A 25617-nucleotide genomic window follows, 5' to 3' on the forward strand; every position below is an offset into this window, starting at 1 on the left:
TGTGTCAGTTTCTCGGCATTTTTATTCCAATAAATTACAGTACAAAAAACTGCAAAGTTAAACAGGGATTGTAAGTAATTTCAGTGTATTTTCTCTCTAAGGTTTAGATTATACTGATACTCTATTTTAAAAGATAAAATTGTAACGTGTTTTTCCTTACGTTCGTTTACCGGCTATTTGCCTTTTCCATAGCTAATATTTGGTTTTTAGTTTTCCGAGAAAAGTGAGTAGGCCTAACCTACTACAAAGTTTAATCAAATTGAAGGGCAATCGTTATCTAACGTGAGTGTTAAGTAACCAGAAGTAAAAATAATTATTTGAAAAACTGGTTTACAATACTTTGATACTGTACATTCAGATTATTTGCTGGAGTAGCTTTTGATCTTTAAGGCTCAGAACTTCAAAAGACAGGTGGCATCCTCAGGTAAACAGGATGAAACTTAGCTCATCAAGTAGGCCTAACACTGTCACTAAACGTATAAGAAAAACATTTGTCTCTGACTAAAGGTATTTACAGATGGCTACTGTCAATGAACTTGAAAAGGGAACTAGACGAGACTCAGATGGGAGTGGACATATTACTTGATCGGTTAATGATCATATAACATACTAAATGTCAGGAGTTTACAAGATGGAAAATAAAATATGTGCATTACTACATATTCTTTATCGAAAACTTGGTATTTGAAATGATTCTCTGCTTTCACCAGTATACTCCTTTAGTTGAAGTTAGAATACTACTTTACAATGGAGTAACATTTTACGATTGGAAATTATGGTTCAATTTGTTTAGCCAGTGAGGAAGCTATTAATGTAGGGATTTTATTCTCTATATAAAGTGGGGGCAGTTTAAATGTAGCTGTTCATTAAGAGATTAATTATTACGTCCACTTCCAACCCCATCTTGTTTGATTCCTTTTTTAAAGTTCAATAGCTAGCCCTATAACGTTCATGTTATAGTATTAATATAGCTAAAGGTACAGGAAGTTCGTATGGAATAAAGTAACGTTTAGTTTTGCAAAAATTTTGAAATATGAACATGCATTCTTTTAGAAACCTGCACCAGCTACCAAAAAACCTTTTTTATATACAGTGTAGAAACCTCGTAGTGTTTTTTACTACGCATCTGAAAATTAATTTTTGATTATTTTCTTTAATTAATTATGTGTATGTTTAACTGAGATTCTTTGGTGTGTTGGTTATATATAAACTTTAGACTATACAATATTTTTAAATATTTATGAATACTGAATGGAATTTCGCCTTTCTCAAACACCATACATCTAAGCAGGTGAAACAGTTCATATACAGATATCTTAATCTCATAAATCCTGTTCTTTTTTTTTTTTACCAGTGTGTATCTGAGTAAAACTAATATTGTATGCAAATCATTAAATATTCATTATATACATAAAAAATAATTACACAAGTTTACTTTATTGGCTACATTAAAACAAGTTGACCAATTTCTATATTAATTTAGAATGTCACTATCATACCTTAATTTTTTTTCTTTTATGAAAAAATTTTATGTACATCTTACTATGTTTTCTCTACTTACCAATCCTTTTTGCCACTATGTCAAAAACTAATGTTAGGCTAATTTGGTTCAAATAAAACCAATATAATGATATTTTTGGTGAACATAAACCCTACAACCCTCTCTGTATTAGATGTACTTGTTGACACTTAATGCTAAATGTCACAGATAAAAGTGGAATAAATAATTTCAATGCACTGCCCATGATATTATTGTTGTGGTCCTGATATGTACCTTAGATAGTGCCTACACAAATCTAAGTATAAAATATTTAAGAATTTTTGAAAAGTCAATGGCTACACTGTTATTATCTCCTTATGCAAATTATTGTTATTAGTATCATTTTGTTTGTATCACACAAACAAAACATTTTTCAAAACCTAAAATAGGTTGGGCATAAGTAGATTCTGCTGAATATAAAATACATTGTGGCTAAAATGTGACAAAAATAAAGGTTAGCTCAGCATTTCAATATCATATGATTCTTTAATCTCAGGACAGCTGTGAACATACACACTAAGAGTACTATACTTTTATCATTATGTCTGTTTTACAGTGGTGAACAGGTTGTTTAAGGCTTCTTTATAAGTACATGTAGCATTTTATGTAATTTCTTTAGTAAATAGAATGTATGTATTTGTTTAAATACATCCACAACTGAGGTTTGTATTTAAATATTCAATTGCTGTTGGTTTTCCAGTGATGAGTTCACAGATAAATATCAAATCCAAGGTTAAAAAGGACAAGTTTGGAGATGTTGTTGCTTTCAGTGAAGGAGCTGTTAGACAAAATGCTGCAATTGTTGAATATTGTCATACATCCATGTCAGCTCTATCTGGGTGTACTGCTGGACTTCTGGGACTGACTGCTTTATATGGATTTGCATTTTACTTCATTATGGCACTTGCTTTATGGTTGATGTTGATTTTGAAAATGGGTTCTGATTGGAGGAAATATTTTCGGACTCGAACAACATTGCTAACAAATGGACTGTTTGGAGGTCTCTTTACTTATGTACTATTTTGGACATTTCTTTATGGAATGGTTCATGTATACTGAAGTAATTACAGTAAAAGATTTAGGAAATTAAGCCTTGTTTCAGTCTCATCAAATATAGTGCAAAAGTAACAGGTTGTGTATTAACAGTGTTGGATTGATAATGTAAATTTGTGAAATTACTCAAAACAAAACACTTAGTTCCATGTTAAAAATTGTCCATTGAAATGTATATTTAACTTTGGAAATAATTTTATATGTATATTTCTTTTTGTAGTTGTTCCTATGCTTTTCTTTACAACAGAACTGGCTGAAACAAATCACAATATTGTTACTGTATTTTACACAGTAAATCACATTTACAGTGAAATGTCCAATTAGGATAATACCACAAGGAGAAATACTGATTTAAGAATGATTATGTATCTGTACTAATTTTCATCTTCAACAAAAAAATTTGAGATGGTAGTGCAATATATTTCTTGCTCATGAAAGAGGAAAATTTTGACTGCCATGAAGAGATAAAATTCTCCTGGGTACATTGGTTGTATGACAACTATATTTTCCCAGTGCAATTTCTGTTGTGGTGTTTATGTACAAGATACTCTATAATATTGAGTTTTAAGAAGTTACCTTTTGTTACTGGACAGATGACAATTTAAGGTAAAAAATGTTTTGACACATGGCAATTTGATTTTAAACATTAGCTATAACTTTTAATGAATAACCTGAGAAAATCATTTTAGTTAAAATTATCTGTGCTGGTTCTCCATACTGTTTAAACTTCCATAGTTCAGGAAATATCAAATATGTAGAAAGTATACATTAAAAACTACATAAAGGTCCATCCATAAGTGGATGCATTACTTTAACTTTGAAAAGTTTTCTTTCTTCTATGAAATACAAATGCTTTTGAAGTCCTATTTCTTAACCTGATGCACTGATAAAATATGTAATAGTGTTTGAATATATTCTTTTACCAGTAGCAAAGAGGGAATATGCACATTTTAGTATGATATAGAACATCCAAACTGATGAATTATCATGTGCTAGTTTGTAAAAGATATCCTATTACCTCACTGATAATTTTAATCACATCCTTCATTACTGGCCAAGTATACAGTGTAATACAATACAATATTCAAGTGAATTTTATTGTCATCTTATAAAACACCACACCTATTTAATAGTTGAAGGTGGTTCAAACTGAAGCAGATGACTTCTGTAGAAAGATGCACTTATCCTTAGTTACTGTTAACATTTTGAATATCTTGTGTTTAAAGTACTTCATAAGAGAAAAATATTTATTGGCATGTTTGAATTTAGAAATATCTAGCAGTGGAGCCAGGCTAACCTTAATTATGAGAAAATTCAACAGAACATATTTAAATATTTGTGTTTTTCAGTGGAATGGTTGATATTTTGTAAGATGAAGACATGACACAATAAACTATCACACCCAATATTTTATTTTAACATCTTCTAAATACAGCATTACAAACACAATGTGATTCTACACTACATCAACAGTTCTCAAACTTTGTGTTCACAGCCTACCAGAATTAATTCTTTTCCTCTTGGCAAATCATGGAATCTATACATTGTATTGCTACCATTCTGAAAGGATCCCACAGGTTACAGATTAAGAACCAATACTGTATAGAATATAACTTTTATGGTATGTAAATTAAGACAAAAAAATATTAATACTCTGAACTTTTATAATTTCTAGAAGTGGTAATTCCCCAGATCGGGAAAAAATGTGCTTTTAAAAGTACTGATATACCACAAAGTAAAATTTATTAAAAAATGGAATAAGGCCATTAAAAGAATAAAGGGACTGTCAATACCAAATAACTTGAACTTTGTTTTTGTAGTTAAAACTTAAATGAAACAATCAGTTGTCACATTAATTTTATAATCAGTGAGAATCAGTCATTTACTTTCTAAAAAATAAATAGAAAATAATTTATACAAGGTGTAAATTAAATACTTGAAAATTCTAAAGTAATCTTTCAACAAAAATTTGATGGGTTTTATCAGTCAGTAGTCTGTAAACATTAAAGGTTTTTGTGCATGAAATTCACACACTGACCTTTTTTGTTAATTATCTCAAAGGGTATTATTGAAAACAATGAAATTTTCTTTGGTTTGAAAAAATAAATGGTAACTTTGAATATTAATTCTAAAACTATTGCTTTTATATATTAATTCAATTCCACATGAAACTGAAATAGCCTAAGAGATTAACAAAAAGGTTGTTTGTTAAACACAAAACTACACCAAGGAGTTACTTGTGTTCTATCCAACACGTGTATTGAAATACTTATTTTTTATCATAAGTTTGCACTTAAGCTGAGTCACTGATAGGCTAACAGAAAGGAATATTAGTTTTATCTTATTTTAATGCATACTTCCCCAACTCCAACTAGGGACTAAAATAACATAAATGGGATTTTCAGATTTTTCTAGATGTTTTATAAGACAGTCTAAGGTGCATTTATTAACAAGCACATTTTTCTGTAAGCGAAATACAAAAGCTTCCATTTATTTTCTTCAGCCGTACTGGGCACTTTTTTCATTTACACTTGGCATACAAACTCTTTAGATCACGTAATCTTAATCTCTAGAAATGTTATATTTGTGTAAAATAGTAAGATTTAACAAGACTTCTTTCTCTCTACATATTGGCAGCAACTTCTAAGAAAGATTTTTTTCATGAATGAATAAGGTGTTGTAAGCCTTTTACTACAAAGAAAATGCGAACTTGATTGTAATAAACTTTACACATTTATTTATGAATCATTAGACTTTACTGTTGTTTTATAAATGTGGATAACTTGGAATCCAAAGAAGTATAAATAGAGTTATAATGTAGGTCATATGTTTTCTACAGTGGCATGTTACATATTTCATAAAAACATGAACAAGCCTAAGCAAAGAAACACTTTGAAACCTTACACTACAATATTTCTGTCTTCAAAGTTAATTCAATATTTTGAAATAAGTGGAACTCATTAGCAGATGTTTCTATCCATATAAACAAAATTACAATATGTATCTCCAAAAATTTTCCTTGAAAAGCCCAATACTTCACTGATACACCTCTGTCAGGAGCTACTGACAATGTAAAAGTTGGTGCTAATGTAGTTAGCATCCATATAGGTTGTCATCAGCTTATGAAGAAACAACAGTAGTAAAATAGAGTTCGTACAGATAAATTGTGGAGATATAGGTTATTTTACTTATAGTAATAGAAGTTCAAATTCATAACATATATAATTTTCTTTTGTCAAATTTACTCATTTATTGAAAAACTGATTTATCTGTACCATAAATAATCATGGGAAAATACTACAAGCTAAGTCATGGCAGGTAGAAAAGCCAGTGATGATAATAAGTAAAATTAATGTGAAAAATTCAAAACCATGTCCCAGATACAAGAAAATTATTGAATCCACACAAGAACAAAGTGTATGTAAAACCAGATTTTTCAAGTCAAAGTGAAAAGTGCCACAGTCAAACAAGTATAAATAATTATTTTAAACTAATCTCATTAAAAGCTCCTGACATTACTTCACATTAAAGTAAATTCAAATTAAAGAAAACATTATTTTCTTTCTGCAAATCTAAGTCGCATTGTATGTAATTCTCATTTTTTTCACAACTGAGAAAAAGGGTTACAAGTTTCTCCAAACTTTCTTCACGTTAAAGTAACTTGAGCTATTTTCTGCAGTCTTTCATCACGTTCCTTTTATTTTGAAGGATAAACTAGTAACAAAAAACAAGGTTGTGATGTGGAATGTTTTCACTACAGAAAATGTAAAACTTTTTCTTATACATGTTAACTGCACACACATATTGATGACTACAATTTACATCAAACATACCAACCACCGATCTGCAATTGTTTCTTTTAAGCCTAATGATAACTTCAAAAAGCTTCCTGAATATTACTGGGTAATTAGTACTCATTAAAACACGACTTTAAGAATGAGAAGCAAACATCTGTTTAACTTGTAAGCAGTAAGCAATACAATAATTGTATGTTCGTAATTCAAAATTATGAAATTTGCCATAATACCTAATTCATCTTCAGAATAAGCCTATTTAGGAAAAGTGGAATTTCACAAGCAAAGTGTTGTAATTCAATATAAAGTACACATGCTACAGATTTGCAGAGATTCACAATGTACAGTTTGATCCTTATGTTCAAGCTGAACTATAAATAAGCAAGTTGTAAAGCTCAACATTCTTACAAAGACGACAGAAATAAAGCCCTCTTCTTCAGGCTCAGCTGTTCCTTTGGAAATTCGTAATCCACATCTCACTGAAAAAAAAGAATTCCAACGCTACTCATAAATAATATACTTCTATTAAAGTATTAAGTTCACTTTTATTTCTCTAAAAGTGACTATTTAATGGCATTTTGATTTGTTAAACTGTATTAAGAGAAAAATCAAAATTTCTCTGGCAAAATGAAAGTAAAATATTTATTACTGTTTACAGCTGGACTAGTTTCAACAATACAGTTACTATCATCATAGCTGTTACTGAAACTAGTTGACTGTAAGTAATAATAAATATTTTGCCTCTCATTGTGACAAAATATATTTTACTCTTAATACAGTAGTACAATGTGTCTGAAAAGAAATTACATTACTTAAACCATAATTGAGAGGAAAATCATTTCTGTTTATATCAATTAACTATGAAACAAAGATTATGCTATCTTAAACAAAGGTTACATTTGTTTAAATTTAGGTACAAACTGTTTTGGAAATAGGTAAACAAGTCATATTTTCTTTCTGCAAATCTAAGTCGCATTGTATGTAATTCTCATTTTTTTCACAACTGAGAAAAAGGGTTACAAGTTTCTCCAAACTTTAAAAAAAACCAGTTAGGTAAAACTCAGCTACAAAATAAAATATTGTGATTCCAGAAAAAGAAATGGGAATTTTAGAGGAATAAAACATGAGAGCATCAACAGCGGCACAGAGAATAACTACACACCAACAAGATCAATGGCCTTGGTTATGATTTCTGCAAAGAGTTACATAATGGGCTGTCTTTTCCTAGTCATCCTTAATTATGGATTGCCAGGCTACTGAAAAGCTCTTGTCTGAGAGAATAGCAGAATTTGATCATTAATTGTATTGTGCAACTGTAGCTCCAAAGTGAGAAGTACATTTCTGTGGCAATGGATCACAAACTATGGATCTTCAGCATAACAGACTGAGCATGCTAACCATTAGCCTAGCTCACTTTGGTTGTGAAAAGGGGATGCTTGGACCCAAAAAGATGCTGCAATATAGCTGGGAATATCTCCTAATACTGTTAAGAAGATAACAAATAAAGATTCAAAGTTGAAAAATCATCCAAAAGATCCAATAACATCCCACTGAAATCAGAGAAATCCCTTCTGATTACAGACTTGTAAGGTCTTTAGTTACAAAGGATCTTTTATGCCTTTGCTCTTGGAAGTAAATCTTGCAAAGTGCAATGTCTGGCAAGGTGCGTAACCTAAGATTAATGTAGCCTACCATGATAGATGCTTTTGTCACAATGGAAATAGTGATGTTAAAATAGTGCATAGTTATGGTCACAATGCTGAGCACATTGAGAAAAGAGGCAGCAATGGACTTGGCACCACTTACTGTAAAGTGCCTTTGATCTCAATAAATTAATGCTGCATTGTAAGCTTCATAAAAATCTAAAGTGAGTACCCATATGCAATTGGAGAGGGTTTTATTAACTGCTGTCCAAAGTCTAGAATTTCCAAGAAAATGGAAAACAAATAAATAACTAAGACATTTTTAGATTCACGATCTCTCCTAGTTTTGATAAATTTTATCTATAGTACAGTTATTACCTCATCACTTTCATCTGAGTCCTCATCATCACTAACATATCGCTTGCTAGGTCTTCCTTTCCTTCTTTTAGCTTTTTCCTACAATACAAATGTGGCTGTTAGACATTATAATTAATATTTCACAAAAACAGCCAGTCACTGATTTCAGAGTTTCCATCCATGGCTTTATCACTGTTACACACAAGTCCTGTATGCATCTAAATGCAACCTTATGCACCCCACACACCATCACCTAAAATGGAAACAATTACCACAAGTATCCAACTCGACCATATTCTCTAAAACATCTAGTTGCACAGCTAGAACTCTTTCAGGGAGGTCAAAACACTTGAAATTTTCAAAATATTATGTACTAACATTCATTACACAGTTATGTACACACTAGCAACATGTTTGCTGCTAATCTAAGCAGAAGTGTTTAATAAGATCTTTAAATGTTTGGATTATTTTGACCCAACAAAACTCTCCAGGGAAGGGGGGTAAGTCCTCCACACTTACACCATTGGAAAAAAAACTTGAAACATTGGTCAGTTGTACCAGTATTTCTCAATACAAAATTGCTGCAATAGGCACATTAGATGAAGTGTATCAAAAGGTGCCTACTTCCAGCAATGGAAATACCTTTTCTATTTTTAGCCAATTGTAGGAAGTACTCAGTTTACACAGACATGTCAAATTAGCAGTAAATCTACTAATATAAAAACTCTGGTAAATTAGCTGTTCACATGATTTAAACATTTAGTGATGGAAAGACAATCAAGTTTATACAAAACTTAAGACAAATATTGAATCTGAAATACTACACTGCTACTTTTACATGCCTCTCATTTGATATCCATAACAAACAATTTAAAAATGCAAGTTAAAAAGAAAGGTGTACATTCTAATACAGAAAAAAAAGATAAACTGTATATATCTCATGATTCTAATCATGATCACACACAAAGTGTATGATACAAAACAGACTAGAGCTAATGACAGTTGTGTTTTGTTTCTAGTTAAAAACAAAAGTAGCAGAGTCAATTATATAATGATTTTTAATTCTAAACAATGTACTTATAGAAATTATGAAAAGACAAAACATTGACTTCACCTTAGAGTTACACAAGAAATACATCTCTCACGTCCTAAGTACAGTACAAAGTCAGAAGACAGTACCTCCATGAGAAATTCTAAACAAAAACCCTCCCCATTCATTCAAGTACATATATTTTTCTCAAAATAAAAGTTGAGATTTTAATAAAAAAAAATATGGTATAACAAGATGACAAACTTTTGAGAAATTAGAATAAAGTTACAAGCACTGGAAGATTAGTTGGTTGGTTGATTGATTTAGTGTTTTATGACACAAAGCAGCTAGGCTATCTGCACCAAATGTCCCGTAAAAAGGTAAAACTAAAGTAAATGTAGTAAAATTCATAAAAGGAGATGAAGGTAAAACAAAACAGCATTTAGAAACATAAACAGCATAAAACCAATGTTGATATCTAGTTTACAATGTTAAGAGAGAAATCAAAGCAAGAGAAGTTGTAAAGGACTTTCTGTAGCATAATGGTAATTATCATAACCCACCAGGAAGACTAACAGGTAAGTACAACAACCACCGTCAGTCACCTAAAGTTGGCTTTCCAGCCCTGGTTTCAGGTTATGTGTCATTACGGCTATTATCAAAAAGTAAAGTAATAAAAGTTTTAAAAGACATGCAGCAAAATTGTAATAACAACTTGCCAGGATGACTAATGGGTAGTTCAAACAACAGCGTAAGACACCTGAAGTTGGCCTTTCCAGTCCTGGTGTAGAGTTACTTAATGTTAGAACCATTTTCCAATTTCAAATCAAACTAGAGAGATTGTGATTCTTAAAAGGGAACCACCATAAAAAAGGTTCAATGAATAAATATAAAACTTTACTAACATTAAAAAGATTAATGGCCTTTAAACAACTAAAAACTTTAAAGGTGGACAGTTTTACCGTCACTAATAACACTGTCTAATGTAATGGACAAACCTTGGGACAGAACATGTTTAAAATGGTGCTGTCATTGAGTCATAACAATGACAAGAAAGTAAAATGTGGCTTATAGTGATTTGAGTGTTACATAGATTACACATTGGTGCATGAGTTTCAGATAAAAGAAAACGATGAGTTAAACTGTGACCTATGCGTAGTCTAGTCTTCCTCCTTCCGATCCTTATGGAACAAGACGGCCAGTCCAATATATGGTTTTATTTGCCAGCTGAACCTTGAATACAGGACCATAGTCACTGCGGTGATAATGCCAGAACAGATAGATTTAGCTGCTGTGTCTGCAAGCTCATTCCCATGAATACCAACGTGGCCTGGTATTCAGAAAAACTGGATAGAAGTAGATGTTAGTGAGAAATGGGCCAGTCGATTTTCAATATCAGTGAGAACAGGGTGTGAATCAAAGTGAAGCAATTCCTAAGCCAGTAGAGAGCTAAGCGAGTCAGTATAAATAGTGCAGTTGGAGTACTGCTTAGCTTTAATATGATCTAGGGCAAGAGAAATGACATACAGTTCACCAGTGAAAACAGAAGCTGTAGATGGGATTCTGCAGGCAACCATCAAACCACAATAAACCATGGCAGAGCCCACAGAGTCACCTGATTTGAAACCATCCATATAAATTGGAATGGAATTATTGTTTGAAAGATGTTCAGTAAATAAAGGATGGTACTTCCAATCAGGAGTATCTGCTCTTCTCAGATGACTTGAAGAAAGTTAACATTTGGGGACTGTCATAAGCCATGGTGGGATGGGCTGACCTGTGGATACTGCAGTGTTATCCAAGGACAGACCCAATTCATCCAACTGAGCCTGGATGCAAAGGCCAAAAGGAGCAATGGCGGAAAGTTGTTCTGAAAAAGTATGGCCCATCGAGGAAGGAAAACACAACCCCAGGTGGGATGCTTTTGTAAGAAACGAAGTTTCGAAGAATATAGTAAAGACAGTTGCAAACGGCAAAAGTGCAAAGAAGGTTCATGAGATCCTACGTATAAGCTCTGAACGGGGGAGGTGCAGAAAGCCCCAGTGCAGAGCTGAAGTCCTTGATGATGAATGGGGTCCAGCATCTTTAAGGTCAAGGGTCTGGCAGAACCATAGACCAGTGATCTATGGTAGAATTTCAATCGAATAAGAGCACGATATATCTTTAACATAGAACATCGATCCACTCCCCAACTGATGGTAGAGACAACACGGAGGATGTTCAGTGCTCTTGTACATTTGACCCATAGCTGCTTAATGCGTGGTATAAAGGTCAGCTTATGGTGAAAGATAAGCCCTAAGACCTTGGTCTCAGGGACCATAGGCAGCAAAACTTCACCGATAGAGTTCAGGATCAGGGTAAACACCCCATTGGGGGCAAAAGTGCATGCAAACAGTTTTAGAGAGAGAGAAATTAAAGCCGTTTGCCATGGTTCACTTCAGTACACGATCGAGGGCAGTTTGGAGTTGCCACTCAATACATCTCATGTTTGACGACTGACATGAGATGTGAAAGTTGTCGATAAACAGCTTGTTTGTAACAGTAAGAAGGAGTTGTTCAGTGATGGCATTAATCTTTATACTGAAAAGTGCGACACTTAAAACACAGCCCTGAGGGACTCGAAATTACTGTAGAAAAGTAGGGAAAGTGTCGAACCCACACGAACTTGGAATCTCCTGTCCATTAAAAAATTTTTAATAAAAAGATGTTATTTGAGAAAGGCTTCTCTGATTGATGTTTCATGTTGAATTAGGTGGTCCATGATGGAGTGCTGTCGATGGAACCCACACTGGGTGGTCGAGAGGAGGTTGTTTGATTTGAGGAACTAAACAAGACAAGCATAAACCATCCTCTCAAAGGTCTTGCAGAGACAGCTTATCAAAGCAATTGGACAGTAATTTGAAGGAATCTTAGGATCTTTCCCAGGCTTAGAGAAAGATAAGATAATAGCCTGGTGCCAAGCATTACGAAAAACATTCTCCTGCCAGATCCAGTTAAAAACAATTAGAAGAATATCAAGAGAACCAGGAGATAGATGGCACAGCATGTCATGGTGTACATCATCAGGTCCAACAGATGTACTGCCAGACCAATGAAGGGCCAGTTTCAGTTCCACCAGTGTAAAGGAACAATTATAGTCCTAGAGACAATCAGTGCCCGAACGCTCTGCCCGAGTCTTGATGGCCATGAAGGTGGAGGAACAAGCAGAAGTGCTAGATACCCAGCAAAAGCTTTCACCTAGAATATCAGCGATGCTCCGGATATCAGCTACTTCTTGGACATCAGAGATTAAGATCGAGAGAGGGACAGAAGTGTAATGCCCACTGACCTTTCGAACACTGTCCAATATGGCTTTGGAACTGGTGGTAGAAGATATGCCAGTTGTGAACTTAATCAAAGATTTCTTCTGGGTTTGACATCTTACCCACCTAGCATGTGCATGGGCCCATTAGAAAGCTATGCAGTTTGAAAGTGTGGGATATCTATGGAAAGTATTCAAGGTCCATTTTTGAGGCTTCCGTGCCATGTGGCAGGCAGGATTCCACCATGGACGAGGATATAGTGGAAAACGTATCGAGGTTTTAGGAAAACATTGAGCAGCTGCTTGTATGATACAGTCAGTTATTACTGCCACACAGTCATCTAGTGATGGCTGACAGAAGATGGCAGGATCAAGTTCTGCAAGAGCAGTGAAAGTGGACCAGTCTGCTTGATCCAGCTTCCACAGGGGCACACAGGTTGGGTGGCATCGATCACAGCCAGTCTCTCTAAAAAAGTATAGGAAAATTGTTTCTGTCTCGTGGATTATTGTCAACCTTCCGCGAAAAATCAAAGAATAATGAAGGGAAGCAAACTGGGAGATCAACAGCAGTAAAGGACTGACTAGGTGCATGAAAATAAGTGGAAGAACCAGTATTGAAAAGAGAAAGGTTGTGATCAGAGAGCATATGCTCTACAGAGCGACCCTTCCTATCCATAACAGCAATTCCCCAGAGGGGATGATGTCCATTAAAGTCCCCCAGAATTAGAAAGAGAGATGGCAACTGTTCAATGAGAGCATCAAGGTATGACTGATCAAATATCTCTCCAGGTGACAGGTAGAGAGAGAACAAACAGTGATGGTATGACCCAAGGAAACACAGATGGCTACAGCCTCTAAGGGTGTGTTGAGTGACAAAGACAGGGTGGGCACATGCTGATCAACCAATAGTACCACCCCTCCATGTACTCGTCCATCACACAGCCTGTCATTTCTGTACAGAGAAAATTGCCAAAAGGTAACTGTATCGGCAAGATTCAGAAATGTTTCCTGTAGGGAAAGACATACAGGATGATAGGAAGCAATCAGTGTTTTGATGTCATCCAGATTAGATCGTAAACCTCGACAGTTCCATTGTATCAAGGTGGCCATTTTTAATGATGTGTCAGCAAATTGGCTGGAGAACCCTTCTATTTACGACCACGTCTTTTTCTTTACTGTCTTTATTCGAGGGAGGTCTATCGACCTCCATGGATCCTGCTCTGGGTCGATTGGGCAGGTCTTTGTTGTTGAAAGGGGATTCCAGTTACTGAGGATGTGAATGAATGAATGTTTTCCATCTTGGGGTGGGAGAAAAAAATGTATCTGAAGAAATGCCTGTGTTTGAAACCAAAGGATGTGGATCTTGGGGTTTCTTGGAATGTATGGGAGGAACAAAGGTGGGTGTAGAAGTTGATTCATCAACCTTTTTAGCCATGGAGGTCAAAAGGCTTTTCATTTGTTTTGGGAACAATTCTCTTGGAGGCACAGAGAGACCTGTCTGCACTCCCACTGTAGTTGTGTAACAAAGTGCAGCAGCATATGTCCGAGATGAAGTGGTGGACAGCAATTTTCAAGTCTCAGGATAAGTAATGTTATGAGTCGTTTTCAAACGCTGCACCTCTTTTTCCTCCAACCACTTTGGGCAAGAACGAAAGTACGAAGGGTGGGAACCATTGCAGTTGACACAACCGTGTGACACTCATAGGCATCGTGGTCCTCGCCACCACAACGAGCACGTCAGGGAACCATGACAGGATGTCTTTGAGTGGCCAAACCTCTGACATTGGAAACATAGAAGAGGGTTTGGAATGTACAGCCATACCCTGCAAATTAGATAGCTTGCCTTGATGGTGGCAGGTGCACATGGTGATGTAAATGTCAAAATGAGGATATCTGTCGGCAGTGTAACTCCATCTTTGCGAGTGAAGATGCGCCTCACTGCAGAAACTCCTTGAATGGAGAAACCAGCAAGAATCTCCGACTCGGGGATGTTCTTCAAATCCCTCTCAACAATAACTCCTCATGATGAATTCAAGGTAGCATGAGGGGTAACCTCAACAGGTACATCCCCAATAGCCATTGAATTCAAGAGGAATTCACTGTGTTGGGATGTGGATGTTTCAACCAATATGTCTCCAGATCAAAGCTTCCTTACTGACTTTGGAGAGCCAGTTGGAGTTGTTTATAAGTTAACCTTTCAGCTCCATTAATGGAGCACCATTTTGGTGAGTAAGAGATACCAAAAGAAAGGTACTGTCACAGAAAATTTTGATTAATGCTAAAGATATCGTCAAAGTTCTTTGACATTCAGAAGGAATGAGACTGCTAGAAATCAGTGTGGTCATGAAAATAAAAAAGAAAGTATACAGCTAGAAGACAACTATTAACATCAGTGAAGGAATTCTTCTACCTTCTCACATAAGGGGTCAGCACTTGTAACAAACCCTGGAATCATTACCTAGTACTCAACTCGACAAATAATCTCACGGTCTTGAAGTGGCTGAGTTAAGAGGTTTGTTTTGTTTCAAAATAAAGCTATAAAGAGCTATCTGCTTGGCTCACTGTTGAGGAATGAATTCCAGATTTTAGCACTGTAAGTCCATAAACTTACTGCTGTCTCACTGGGGAGGACAGAGTTAGGAGGTCACCAATAGAGAAATATATGAAGTTAATACCACAAGAAAGTGAGGCTTAATGGCACAGGTACCTCTGTATCAGATAAATAGTGCATGTTTTAAGACTCAAAACAGTGCAAGAAGGAAGAGATACTCACTTACAGTAATAGTTTCTAATCTTAAGTTTTGTTGGGTATTCTTGCTGGTGTATATATATCACATTTCTAAAAGATAAAGGTTAGAGCATTTTACTACTAGCCACTTACACTTTCCTTCATTTTACATGAAATGTTGTCAGTGGTCTGTAATATCCAAACTTCTACCTACATTCATTAGTTTTTTGGAAGAACCTTCAGCACCTTTGCTCAGCCGAATTTTCACTTTCATACTTTGACTTTCTTCTTCTTCTTCATCGTCGTCACAATCATCTTGCTGGTCATCATCAGGACCACCCTGAACAATATTACCATATAAACTGTTAAAACTTCATTTATTTGTTTTCAAAATCAAGCAACCAAGTAACCCAAGTAACTATACCTCAGATACATTTCATGTCATTTGCAATTAAAAAAAAAGTACACACCTTAAAATGCTACAAGAAAGTTTGTATTGTATTTTTTCACAAATAAAACTCAAAATGTAAGGGCTAGTTAAATCATTGATGTGTTGAAGGTTTGGTTGAAACAGTAGACTCATTTATAAGAACTTAATTTAACTACATCCCATTACTTCATTACCTTAAAATTGGTTTACTGGGAGCTAACATGTATTTGAGAGTTCTTTAGTATGTCTCTCAAAAGTTTTACCTGTTGAATCTCTGGAATAATAATTTCACACTAGATGTACTTATGCTAGGTCCCTGAAAGTATTCTATTTCAAGAGTAAATAAAACAAAAACTAAGAGTAACAAATGTTTTATTTCTTGCTTTTGAAATCTGTACATCATGCTGTGTTTCAGCCTACCAAGTGCACAATTCTTCTTATAATTTATGGATACACATTTCACTGATGCTGTAACAATACAAATTGCAACATTAAGTGTCCCTTATGCGACATTATTTTAGTGTTTACTGACTGATTAACAGATAACACACTACTATATAGTGGAGCAAGGGGTTAAAACAAGTAGCATTTGGCTCCCATTTTTCTTTTAAGTTGCAACTCTGTGTCTGGCTAGAATGAGAGCCAGCAGACAACTTGACATGTTATAAATAACAGCACTATACTTCACTGTTCAGAAATTTTAATACTATTTTGATTTCCATTAGTTCATTTTAACAATACAAAACATTACTGCATAACTGTGGATTAGAATGTGCACTCTGTTCTTTTTAAAGCTTTAGGTAAAAGATAATAAAGAATATTTTTACATGTCTAAATTAAAACTTTCTCCAGTTTGTGACATTTTGAGCAGACACCCTTTGTCAGGCAGTAAATAATGAGTTATAATGGAATTGGGGTAAAAAAATCAGTGAAAGGTAATAAAATATAAAGGTTCAATTGAATTACAATCATTTAGCATGGAACATATCTCACTGAACAAAACTCACTCACAAATCTTTTTAAAGCTACTTAGAATAATGCTTTCGAAACTAAAATATAAGCCAGTAAAAGTTATTGCAAAAGTCTTTGTATGTTAAACTACTTTAACCAAACCCAAGTGCAAATCATTATGTTTTGCCATTAAGGCTGAAAATTAGAGTTCACAGCTAGTCAAATATTAAAGGTAATTCAAAATCTCCCAAAGATTATTTCCCCAATACACTAATTAATTTTCATTTTTTAAACACTGATGTGCATGTTTAAGTTTTCAAGTCAACACTAACTGAAAAATAAATTCAGGCAGTATAGTTATGTAATGTTAACTTTTAGAAGTTGGCAAGTGTGACAAATCGTTTCTAAGTACACCACTTACTGAAAGAAAACTTACATTATTTATATCATCAACATTTTCAGGTTCACTTTCCTCTTCCATGCCAGCCAATGCCAAGTCTCCATCATTTTCAAGCCTTTCTCTTGCACTGGTGAAGACTGACTGAAGGACAATAGAATCCTCATAGATCATAGAACCTTCTACGTTATACGTCTGGGCATTCTTGCACATAACCATGAAGTCATTTTCCAAGTCATCCAGATTACGATAACGGTGTTCTCTAATTCTTTGCTAATTAAAGCACCAGAAAAGTATATAGAGAATGCTCTGTAAAGCATCATCCATTTTAAATAAAACTAAATCAACTACTTAATCTAAGATCACACACATCCGTACCTTCTACTATTCTATTAAAAAACACTGAGTGGTAAACAACAAAAAACTGCTATAATGGTGTCAGTGCAAGACACTTGTATGTTTAAATGAAATATTGAGCTAAACAATGTACATTTTATAGAAGTATCACAATAATCATACATGCTTTAATAGAAAACATTTTAAAAGATGTTCTTGTTTGTTGAATTTCACATAAGGCTACTCAAGGGATATTTGTGCTCATCATCCTGAATTTTGAAGCAAGAACTAGAAGGAAGGCAGCTTGTTAACAATTGGTGTATTTAGTTTTGTTTATTTTAAATTACAGAACATTAATGAATTAATTTTTTTCCATTCTTAATGTTTAATATCAACCTAAAAACCTCAAACATTTTTATAAAGGCTTGTTGTAACACTGTTTTCAACTTTTATATTATACAAGTTTTTTAACTGAATACCACTATGTGTGAATGTGTTTACCATTACTACTATAGTTAGAAGACATACCCTAATCTTGCGAAGATCAACAGGTTTCTTGATAACAGAATAATAGTCTGGAAACTCTCTTCTTGGTGGAAGCAACATAAATGCTTCACTTAACACACGATCATCACTGTTGGTACACAAAGGATTTTAATATAATTAACGGTTATTGGTAACTGAAAACAAAAACTCTTCCTAACATCTGATTTAATTTTTCAATAATTAATGAATACTTTAAAAGAGTAATGGGATCAAAATAGCAAGCAAAATATGACACACTGATTAATTATTGTGTGTGTTTATATAGACATCAGTGTCTATATGATCTGATGAATTTGCTGCAGAGAAGAGATACTTTACATTAAAAGAACATTATGAAGGAATATGTAAGAAGTAAAAAGGCACAAAATCCGTGAATAATGCTTACAGCTATTTCTACAAATTCATTCACCTGTACCTGCCAGAGAAAAAAAACAAGTTTAAGCCAAATGAAGAAAAGGTTTTAATTAAAATAATTTGATACTTTTCATTACATGGTTTTCTTGGTAATTGATAAATTACAGCACTCTTTCTACATAACGTGTCCATGCAGTTTTATTTTTTTTTTTAAATTACCAAACAATTTTTAATTTTCTTGGCAAAGCCCCACACAGTTTATCGGCAAATATGTGCTTTCTTGTGAGACACAAAAATTTCATTCAGATATATTTCAATTTAGTAAGATCCCCATTCCATGTTATTCTCAAATGTGCACTTGTTTTCTGCTATCAAGCACAAAACTACAGAGTAAACTATATGTACTATGCATACTGCAAATATTGAAACCCAAGCTTCTGCTGTGTGTAAATAAATATAAAAAAATAAGAGTATAGTAACACTGAAAGCCTACAGCTGAATAAAGGAGATGAACCAGAAATGAAACTCCAGTATTCTACAGCTTTGTACAGTCTTTATACTGAGATAAATGCTCCTGTTAATTTTTTATAAATTTTTAAGGAATAAATAATATTATCCTACTGTTGTAAACTATATTTTTTTAATGTAGAAAATTGTTTGTTAGCCAGATGGTGCTGCATGTAATGATAACATTAAGATCAGGTAAGTCTGTGACACCTGAGAAATAATACGAAATTTGACAAATTTTGTACTACAATTTGGTGTAAGTTATAAATGTGAAGTACAGCAGAGCATCAACAAGATACAGTTGTCTATAGGTGGTAGAGTAAATCATACATTATGACTTCATGAAGTATTTGGATCTGTGCTGGCTATCAAATATACTGAATAACCTTGCACAAGTAAGTTGATTCTTTAAGTTAGTGTAGTGCAGTTAATGTGATTGCTAAAAGTGGCTTGCAAATGTCACAGCATTTTATCTGGCAGAAATGTTAAAGTAGGAAATAAGCTAATTCATGAATAAATTCTGTGAAACTTCAAGAATAAACCACAAAAAGAAAGTTTGCTGCTATAATGTTTAACGTTCTTTAATTGTTCCAAAAACATGTCAGTCCTTTTAATTTCTCAATTTACTAAATTTGTTTTCTTTAATATTTTGAAGAAAAACTAGACATAATGATATAGTACAAAAATAGTTTTCCCATAAAATAAGCCTTATCCTTTTGTCTAATGTCCTAGTGACTCCAAACCAGTCTTAAAGACAATTTAATACTTAAAGTTGTTAAAACTATAATCTTTAGATCAAACCTCAAACAAATAAAAATATTTGTTACTTTTCATTTTCATTTCATTTGCTCTTTGAAACAGAACAATTTCAGGTACACTGTGGAAGTACATCTAGTTTTAACAGCTGCATTTTGGGTTTCAAATAAAATAATTACATACAGTATTTAAACTTTTATGCATACAGACCTAGTAACTGCATAATTGATGGATTTGTTTTTAACTTGTCCTTTACTTTTATGACAACACCAAATAATTATGTACTGTACTTGGATTACTATGCTTACAACCCTAATAATTGCATAATCAATGGGCTCTTCTTCATACCTGTCTTTATATTTTATAACAATATCTATCAGTTTTTTCATTTGTTTTGTTAATTTTGGAGGGTTTGGAGACATTTTCTCCAAAGGTGGCCTGCCACGTTTCTTCTTAGGTTTTGTGTCATCAAAATCCAGATCTCTTTTACGTTTTTTTGGAGCTTGCTGCTGTTTCCTTACCCTGCGTCTTGTTTCCATCTCTTCAAGGTTACCTTCTTCAATAGCCTAACATATAATTGTTTCAAAAATGATTAATAAAACTACAGACAAAAAAAGAAAAAATCATGCTAATGAACTCAGCAACATGTAAACAAAAGAAAATGAAACTGAAACCACACAACTGAAGAAATGTCAATTTAATAAAGCACCATAGATACATCATGCAAAGAACTGTGCTTCCCTAATAGCAGTCTTAAAACGAATCTATGAAAATGACAGATCACACAATCACCCACAAGAAATTTGGTCAATTGTTTGTTCTGTCATTAAGCAAAAGCAACACAATGGGATATTGTGTTGTCTTGCTCCCCCCCCACATCAAAACCCAGATTTTAAAACCATGTGCCCTTAGACTTATCGTCAGAGCAAATTATAAAAACACAAGGTCATATTAATGCTTAATAAATTTTTTTAAATACTTCCCTTGATTTTGTTATGCAAACTAAGATGTCATACATCAAAAAGCATAAGAATAGTAAGTGATAAGCTAACACTCTTCATAGAATGCAAATTCTGGTTGAATTAATACTGCCAGGTTCCTATAGACCTAGGTACCAGTGACAGAAGACTTTTATTGAGTATTTAATATAATTAGCATACAGAAAGCTATAAATGATTCATTCCCCCATTTGTTTTCAATTATAGAATTTATATTTAATATTTAGCCCCCTGTAGGAAACATATCTGAATTTTTGGATTATAATTTATCAAATATCTGAAAATGTAAATGAAGGACTATGGTAAAATTTAGATAAGCTGCCAGTAACTGGTATGTACTTGCAAAAAGAGAACCATTCTCAAATACCATTCTTACTGAGAGAACTTCAACATGTTCTTTCACACCTATAATACTTGAAAAATTCTGTTTGGTTTTAATTATATTTCAATGTGACTCTGTAGAATTATATTGTACCTTTAGCCATTGTTTCTCTGTCAAGTTATCTGAATAATCTACTTCTTTTCTTTGACGAGATCCACGTCCAAACAGCTTGTCTTCCTCTTCCTCATTGGTCAGTCTCTCCACCTAACAAAATCAGGTGTCATCAATTAGGGTCAATAAAATTATATACTTTCCAAAATAACAACACAAACTGCATATTTTAAGCTAAACAAAACTCTCAGTAATGCCAAAATTAAACCATTCAAAACCTAAAGATAACTTTCACAGGTCTAAACACTACCTGGAGAGAGAAAAGACAAATGGCAACTGGCACACCAGATATACCATATAAAAAAACAAGTAAGATACTAACACATTTTAATCAGCCCTTTTCTGTTTTTCTTCTTTCTCAAAGTATTGTTTAATTTGAAATTTTGCATTATAAAAAAAAAAATTAAAATCTGAATGTCTCTGAGTACATTTATACACGTAAATTTCTAGTGTGTAGCAAAGTATTTACACTCTTTCCACACCAAAGCTTCATCAAAACATGACATTTGTTTGTGTTAACAGATGCAGCAGGAAGACGTGTACTGTGTGCTCTTTAATAAACAGCATTGCCAGTGTTACACTGCTATTATTGAAATGCATCTCATGTGAAACAGAGGTTCGTGTAGCCAAACAAATGAGACTGTGAAAAAAAATATCAGCAAAATCAGGTCAAGTTCAGGTAATAAAAATTAAAAAATACATTAAGTTGATAACTATTAATATTCTAAGTGCATAAAACATACTTAAGTGTATGCACTTCCTCTCTTCTTATCCGTGGACTTGTGTAGCCCCAAAACAACCTTTTGAACCTCGTTTTTATTATGCTGGCCACAGACTCATGCTTACAACTGCATTATTGTCACATTTTACATACATTTTTGTAAATTTCAGATTAATCACTGATATCTGGGAAGAAAAAATCACAAGTTCAGTCCAATAATTAAAAACCCAATGGATGCTCAGGTTTTACAATTACCTACACAAAGATGTAATATTAAACATTGAGGTAAAACTAAATGATACCTCAGCATCATCCTTCACTAACCAAGCTGGAAGTTCATCTTCTTCCAGAAGACGAGGTTTCCGTTTTGGATTACGTGCTTCTTCTCTTCTTCTATCCAGGTCCATTTTCTAAAGTTAAATGTTTCAGAAAATACAGATAAAAAAAGTGATAGATATATAATACAGGATATCAAACATTTCACAGTCTACATGACAGAAAATAAAGAAAAAATTGATAGCTATATAATGCAGGATATTGCAAGTTTCACAGTCTGCATGACAAAAAATAAAGAAAAAATTGATAGCCATATAATACAGGATATCACAAGTTTCACACAGTCTACATGACAGAAAATAAAGAAAAAATTGATAGCTATATAATACAGGATATCACAAGTTTCACAGTCTACATGACAAAAAATAAAGAAAAAATGGGTAGGCATATAATACAGGATGTCAAGTTTCACACTTAAATAACAGAACAAATATTTACCTGAAATAGTTCAAATTCCTCTTCATTGCGAGCAATCATTTGATTTATAGTTTCATCATCTGGGACCTCATCTTCTTCCTTTGTGACAAATAAGACAATTGTTTTCATGTGGTCATTATAATAACTAAAGCATTTTTATTAAACAACACACCAGTATGTATTTATAACAAAATTGGACACAAATGTAAGGGTTTTTCAATAAGAAAAATGTTAGAGTTCAAATGTATATTCTCTAATGCATTTTGAACAAAGCTACACGAGAACTATCTACACTAGTCATACCTAATTTTGAATTGATAGACTAGAGGGAATGCAGGTAGTGAACATTACCCACCACCAATTTTTTTAGACCATATTCTTTTACTAAAGAATAGTGAAATCCATAGCTGAGAAAACAGATATATTCAGTGATAAAATTTAAACCTCTGACCCAAAAACTGAGTTGCATGCTACATTCTCCGGGCGAGATTCATATGCAAGAAAACTTGCAGAATGAATATAAAAAAAAATCACTATAGCTACAATTAATATCTTTATAATGTATAGAAAGTTCAGAAAGTTTTTATAAAATTAAAATCTGCTCAATGTTTTATGTTTATTTTTCTATGAATGAATAACATTATGGAGTAAAGCATCTAAATCTTATGTTTTCATTCATTTACAAAAATGCATTGCTCAAGACTAAGGAATAAAAGATATAGAATAAATCTAAACCTAAACTTTTTTAGTTTTATTTTAATGCAGACACCCTTCATCAGGCAGTAAAGACCACATTTCAATGATACTAGGCTCAAAAAGAATCAACAAATGGTAAAAAAATCAACTTTATATAAACCTTCAACCACTGTTTGTTTGTCATGTTGTCCAAATAATTCACTTCATTTCTTTGACAAGATCCATGTTCAAACAAATTGTAAAATTCATAAAAATCAACAGAAATATTAAAATTACAAAAAATCAAACATCAGAAACTTTACTACGTGATGCAAACCTCTTCATCTCCTTCGTCTTGAGAAAGGATGGCTTTCAAGAACCGTCGTCTCTCATTTCCAGTGCTCTTCTGGTCAAACATTCCAGCCTGAATGACTTTTTCATCTAGGTTTAGTTTGTATTTGGCAGCAGCCAAGATCCTCTCCTCTACTGAGTTTACAGTAACTAGCCTCAGCACCCGCACTTCGTTTTGCTGTCCAATTCGATGGGCTCTATCTTGAGCTTGTAAATCCTACCATTGAAAATGTTTATTATATCTCAATTAAATATAATAACTAACCAAATTGTGGGGTTTCTTTGTTTTGAATTTCGCACAAAGCTACACGAGAGCTATCTGCACTAACTATCACTAACTTAGCAGTGTAAGACTAGAGGGATGGCAGCTAGTCATCACCATCCACCAACAAATAGTATGGCTGACTGTAACATTATAATGTCATCAAAGCTGAAAGAGTGAGCATATTAGGTGTGGCAGGATTCAAACCCAAAACCTTCAAATTGCAGGTCAAGATACTTAACCACCTGGCCATGTTGGGCCCCAAATTGTAAGGACTTTTTTCAGAAGAAAATGAGAAATTAAGGGATGAAACTACATTTATGTTTTAGAAATAAAAAAGTGCAAATACTTTCCAGGACTAAGTTATTTTTAATTTATTTAATACTTGTGTATTCAGATGTCTGGAAAGTGTACAAAAAGATTTTTGTACCTGTAATTCTTTGTGAAATTTTTCTCAAGTTTGCAAGTTTACCTATTTCCTCTTTGAACACTACACATTTCAATTGTTCTTGATTATTTTCATCAGTAATCTTAGTTTAAAAATACACATTATTTATACAACTTCAGAATGTAATATCTTTACAATATGAGGTACTTATTTAGGCTAACCCTGTCAAATTTGTCATTTAAATAAACTTCATTCACTAGCTTAAAGCAAAATGAAACTCGTACGTAATATTAAGACACACAAATACAATGGAGAGTTAAACATTATCAAATACATAATATATAAATTAACTATCACATGACGATAACCTTCAGAACCAGTTTAATTCATGATAAGTCTAGTTTTAAAACAGATTTCTTTTCAGTCTTCTAATAATATTACAACCTGGTGTGGGTTCCAGTCTGAGTCAAATATGACAACAGTATCTGCAGCTTGAAGGTTCAGACCTAGTCCACCAGCTCGAGTGCTCAGAAGAAACACAAAATACTTAGAACCAGGGTCATTAAACTTTGCCAGAAGTTGGCCTCGGTCCTCAGCTTTGGTTGTACCATCCAGACGCAAATACATGTAACCTAGCATATAAACAAGTATTGTTTAAGCAAACAATACACACATTTTTGAAATACATGTACTTCTGATACATCTTTAATTTCCATACAAAGTAAAACTTTACTAAATAAATATGCAAAATTAACATGCACAATCTTTATTAAAATCATTAATAAAGAAAATCAGTCCAAAATATCTTTCCATTTCTTCAATAAACTGAAAATTATAATCATATAGCTTAATTAATCCAACCATTGTGTAGTGAGTGAGGAATAAAAACACAATGGACACACTGTCCATTTAAAAGCTCAACATCTTTACCAATTATTACTAGCTACAGGGTTCCTGCATTCTCAATAGAATAAGATTCATGACTTATTCATTAATCTTCTTAAGGTTCTTTTCAACAATTTCAAAAAAAATTAATTTTAACAGTGTTTTTTCTATATAAATGTAGTACTTCCACCAATTATTTTTCCAACTTGTGCACAAATTGGTCACCATATGACTACAGCACAATGCCTGTTGTATGGCACTTCCTAATTGGATCAAGCTGCATAAAAACTGATGGTTATCATAAATCATGCAATTTCCCAATTATACACAGTGTTGCAACCTAAGTTTGAATGGTGCTTTGGCAACTA

General features: G+C 33.3%; 2 protein-coding genes across 3 annotated transcripts in view; one reads left to right on the forward strand and one right to left on the reverse strand.

Moving 5' to 3' along the window:
* Window positions 1–225: 225 nt before the first annotated feature.
* On the forward strand, window positions 226–2630 carry LOC143257087 (ER membrane protein complex subunit 6-like). Its single transcript, XM_076515294.1, has 2 exons — window positions 226–452; window positions 2241–2630. Exons 1-2 carry the CDS (start codon window positions 434–436, stop codon window positions 2597–2599), a joined length of 378 nt encoding a protein of 125 aa, XP_076371409.1. The 5' UTR covers window positions 226–433; the 3' UTR covers window positions 2600–2630.
* Window positions 2631–3989: 1359 nt separating this feature from the next.
* The window catches only part of LOC143257082 (SWI/SNF-related matrix-associated actin-dependent regulator of chromatin subfamily A member 2-like), a 74339-nt gene continuing 52711 nt past the window's right edge, over window positions 3990–25617 (reverse strand). The window contains exons 19-29 of one of the 2 annotated variants that reach the window (XR_013031676.1): window positions 24809–24996; window positions 23701–23931; window positions 22710–22787; window positions 22238–22345; window positions 21197–21307; window positions 20072–20289; window positions 18089–18194; window positions 17264–17497; window positions 15600–15786; window positions 8409–8486; window positions 3990–6866 (exon numbers count right to left, since the gene is read on the reverse strand). Coding sequence is in view for 1 of the 2 variants with exons in the window: in XM_076515274.1 (XP_076371389.1) it covers window positions 6864–6866; window positions 8409–8486; window positions 15661–15786; window positions 17264–17497; window positions 18089–18194; window positions 20072–20289; window positions 21197–21307; window positions 22238–22345; window positions 22710–22787; window positions 23701–23931; window positions 24809–24996 (1481 nt within the window). In the remaining variant the exon portion in view is untranslated. The remainder of the gene's footprint in view (window positions 6867–8408; window positions 8487–15599; window positions 15787–17263; window positions 17498–18088; window positions 18195–20071; window positions 20290–21196; window positions 21308–22237; window positions 22346–22709; window positions 22788–23700; window positions 23932–24808; window positions 24997–25617) is intronic. The other variant, XM_076515274.1, reaches the window with a different exon arrangement.

The sequence above is a fragment of the Tachypleus tridentatus genome, chromosome 7 (assembly GCF_004210375.1).
Source record: "Tachypleus tridentatus isolate NWPU-2018 chromosome 7, ASM421037v1, whole genome shotgun sequence".
NCBI lineage: Eukaryota > Metazoa > Arthropoda > Merostomata > Xiphosura > Limulidae > Tachypleus > Tachypleus tridentatus.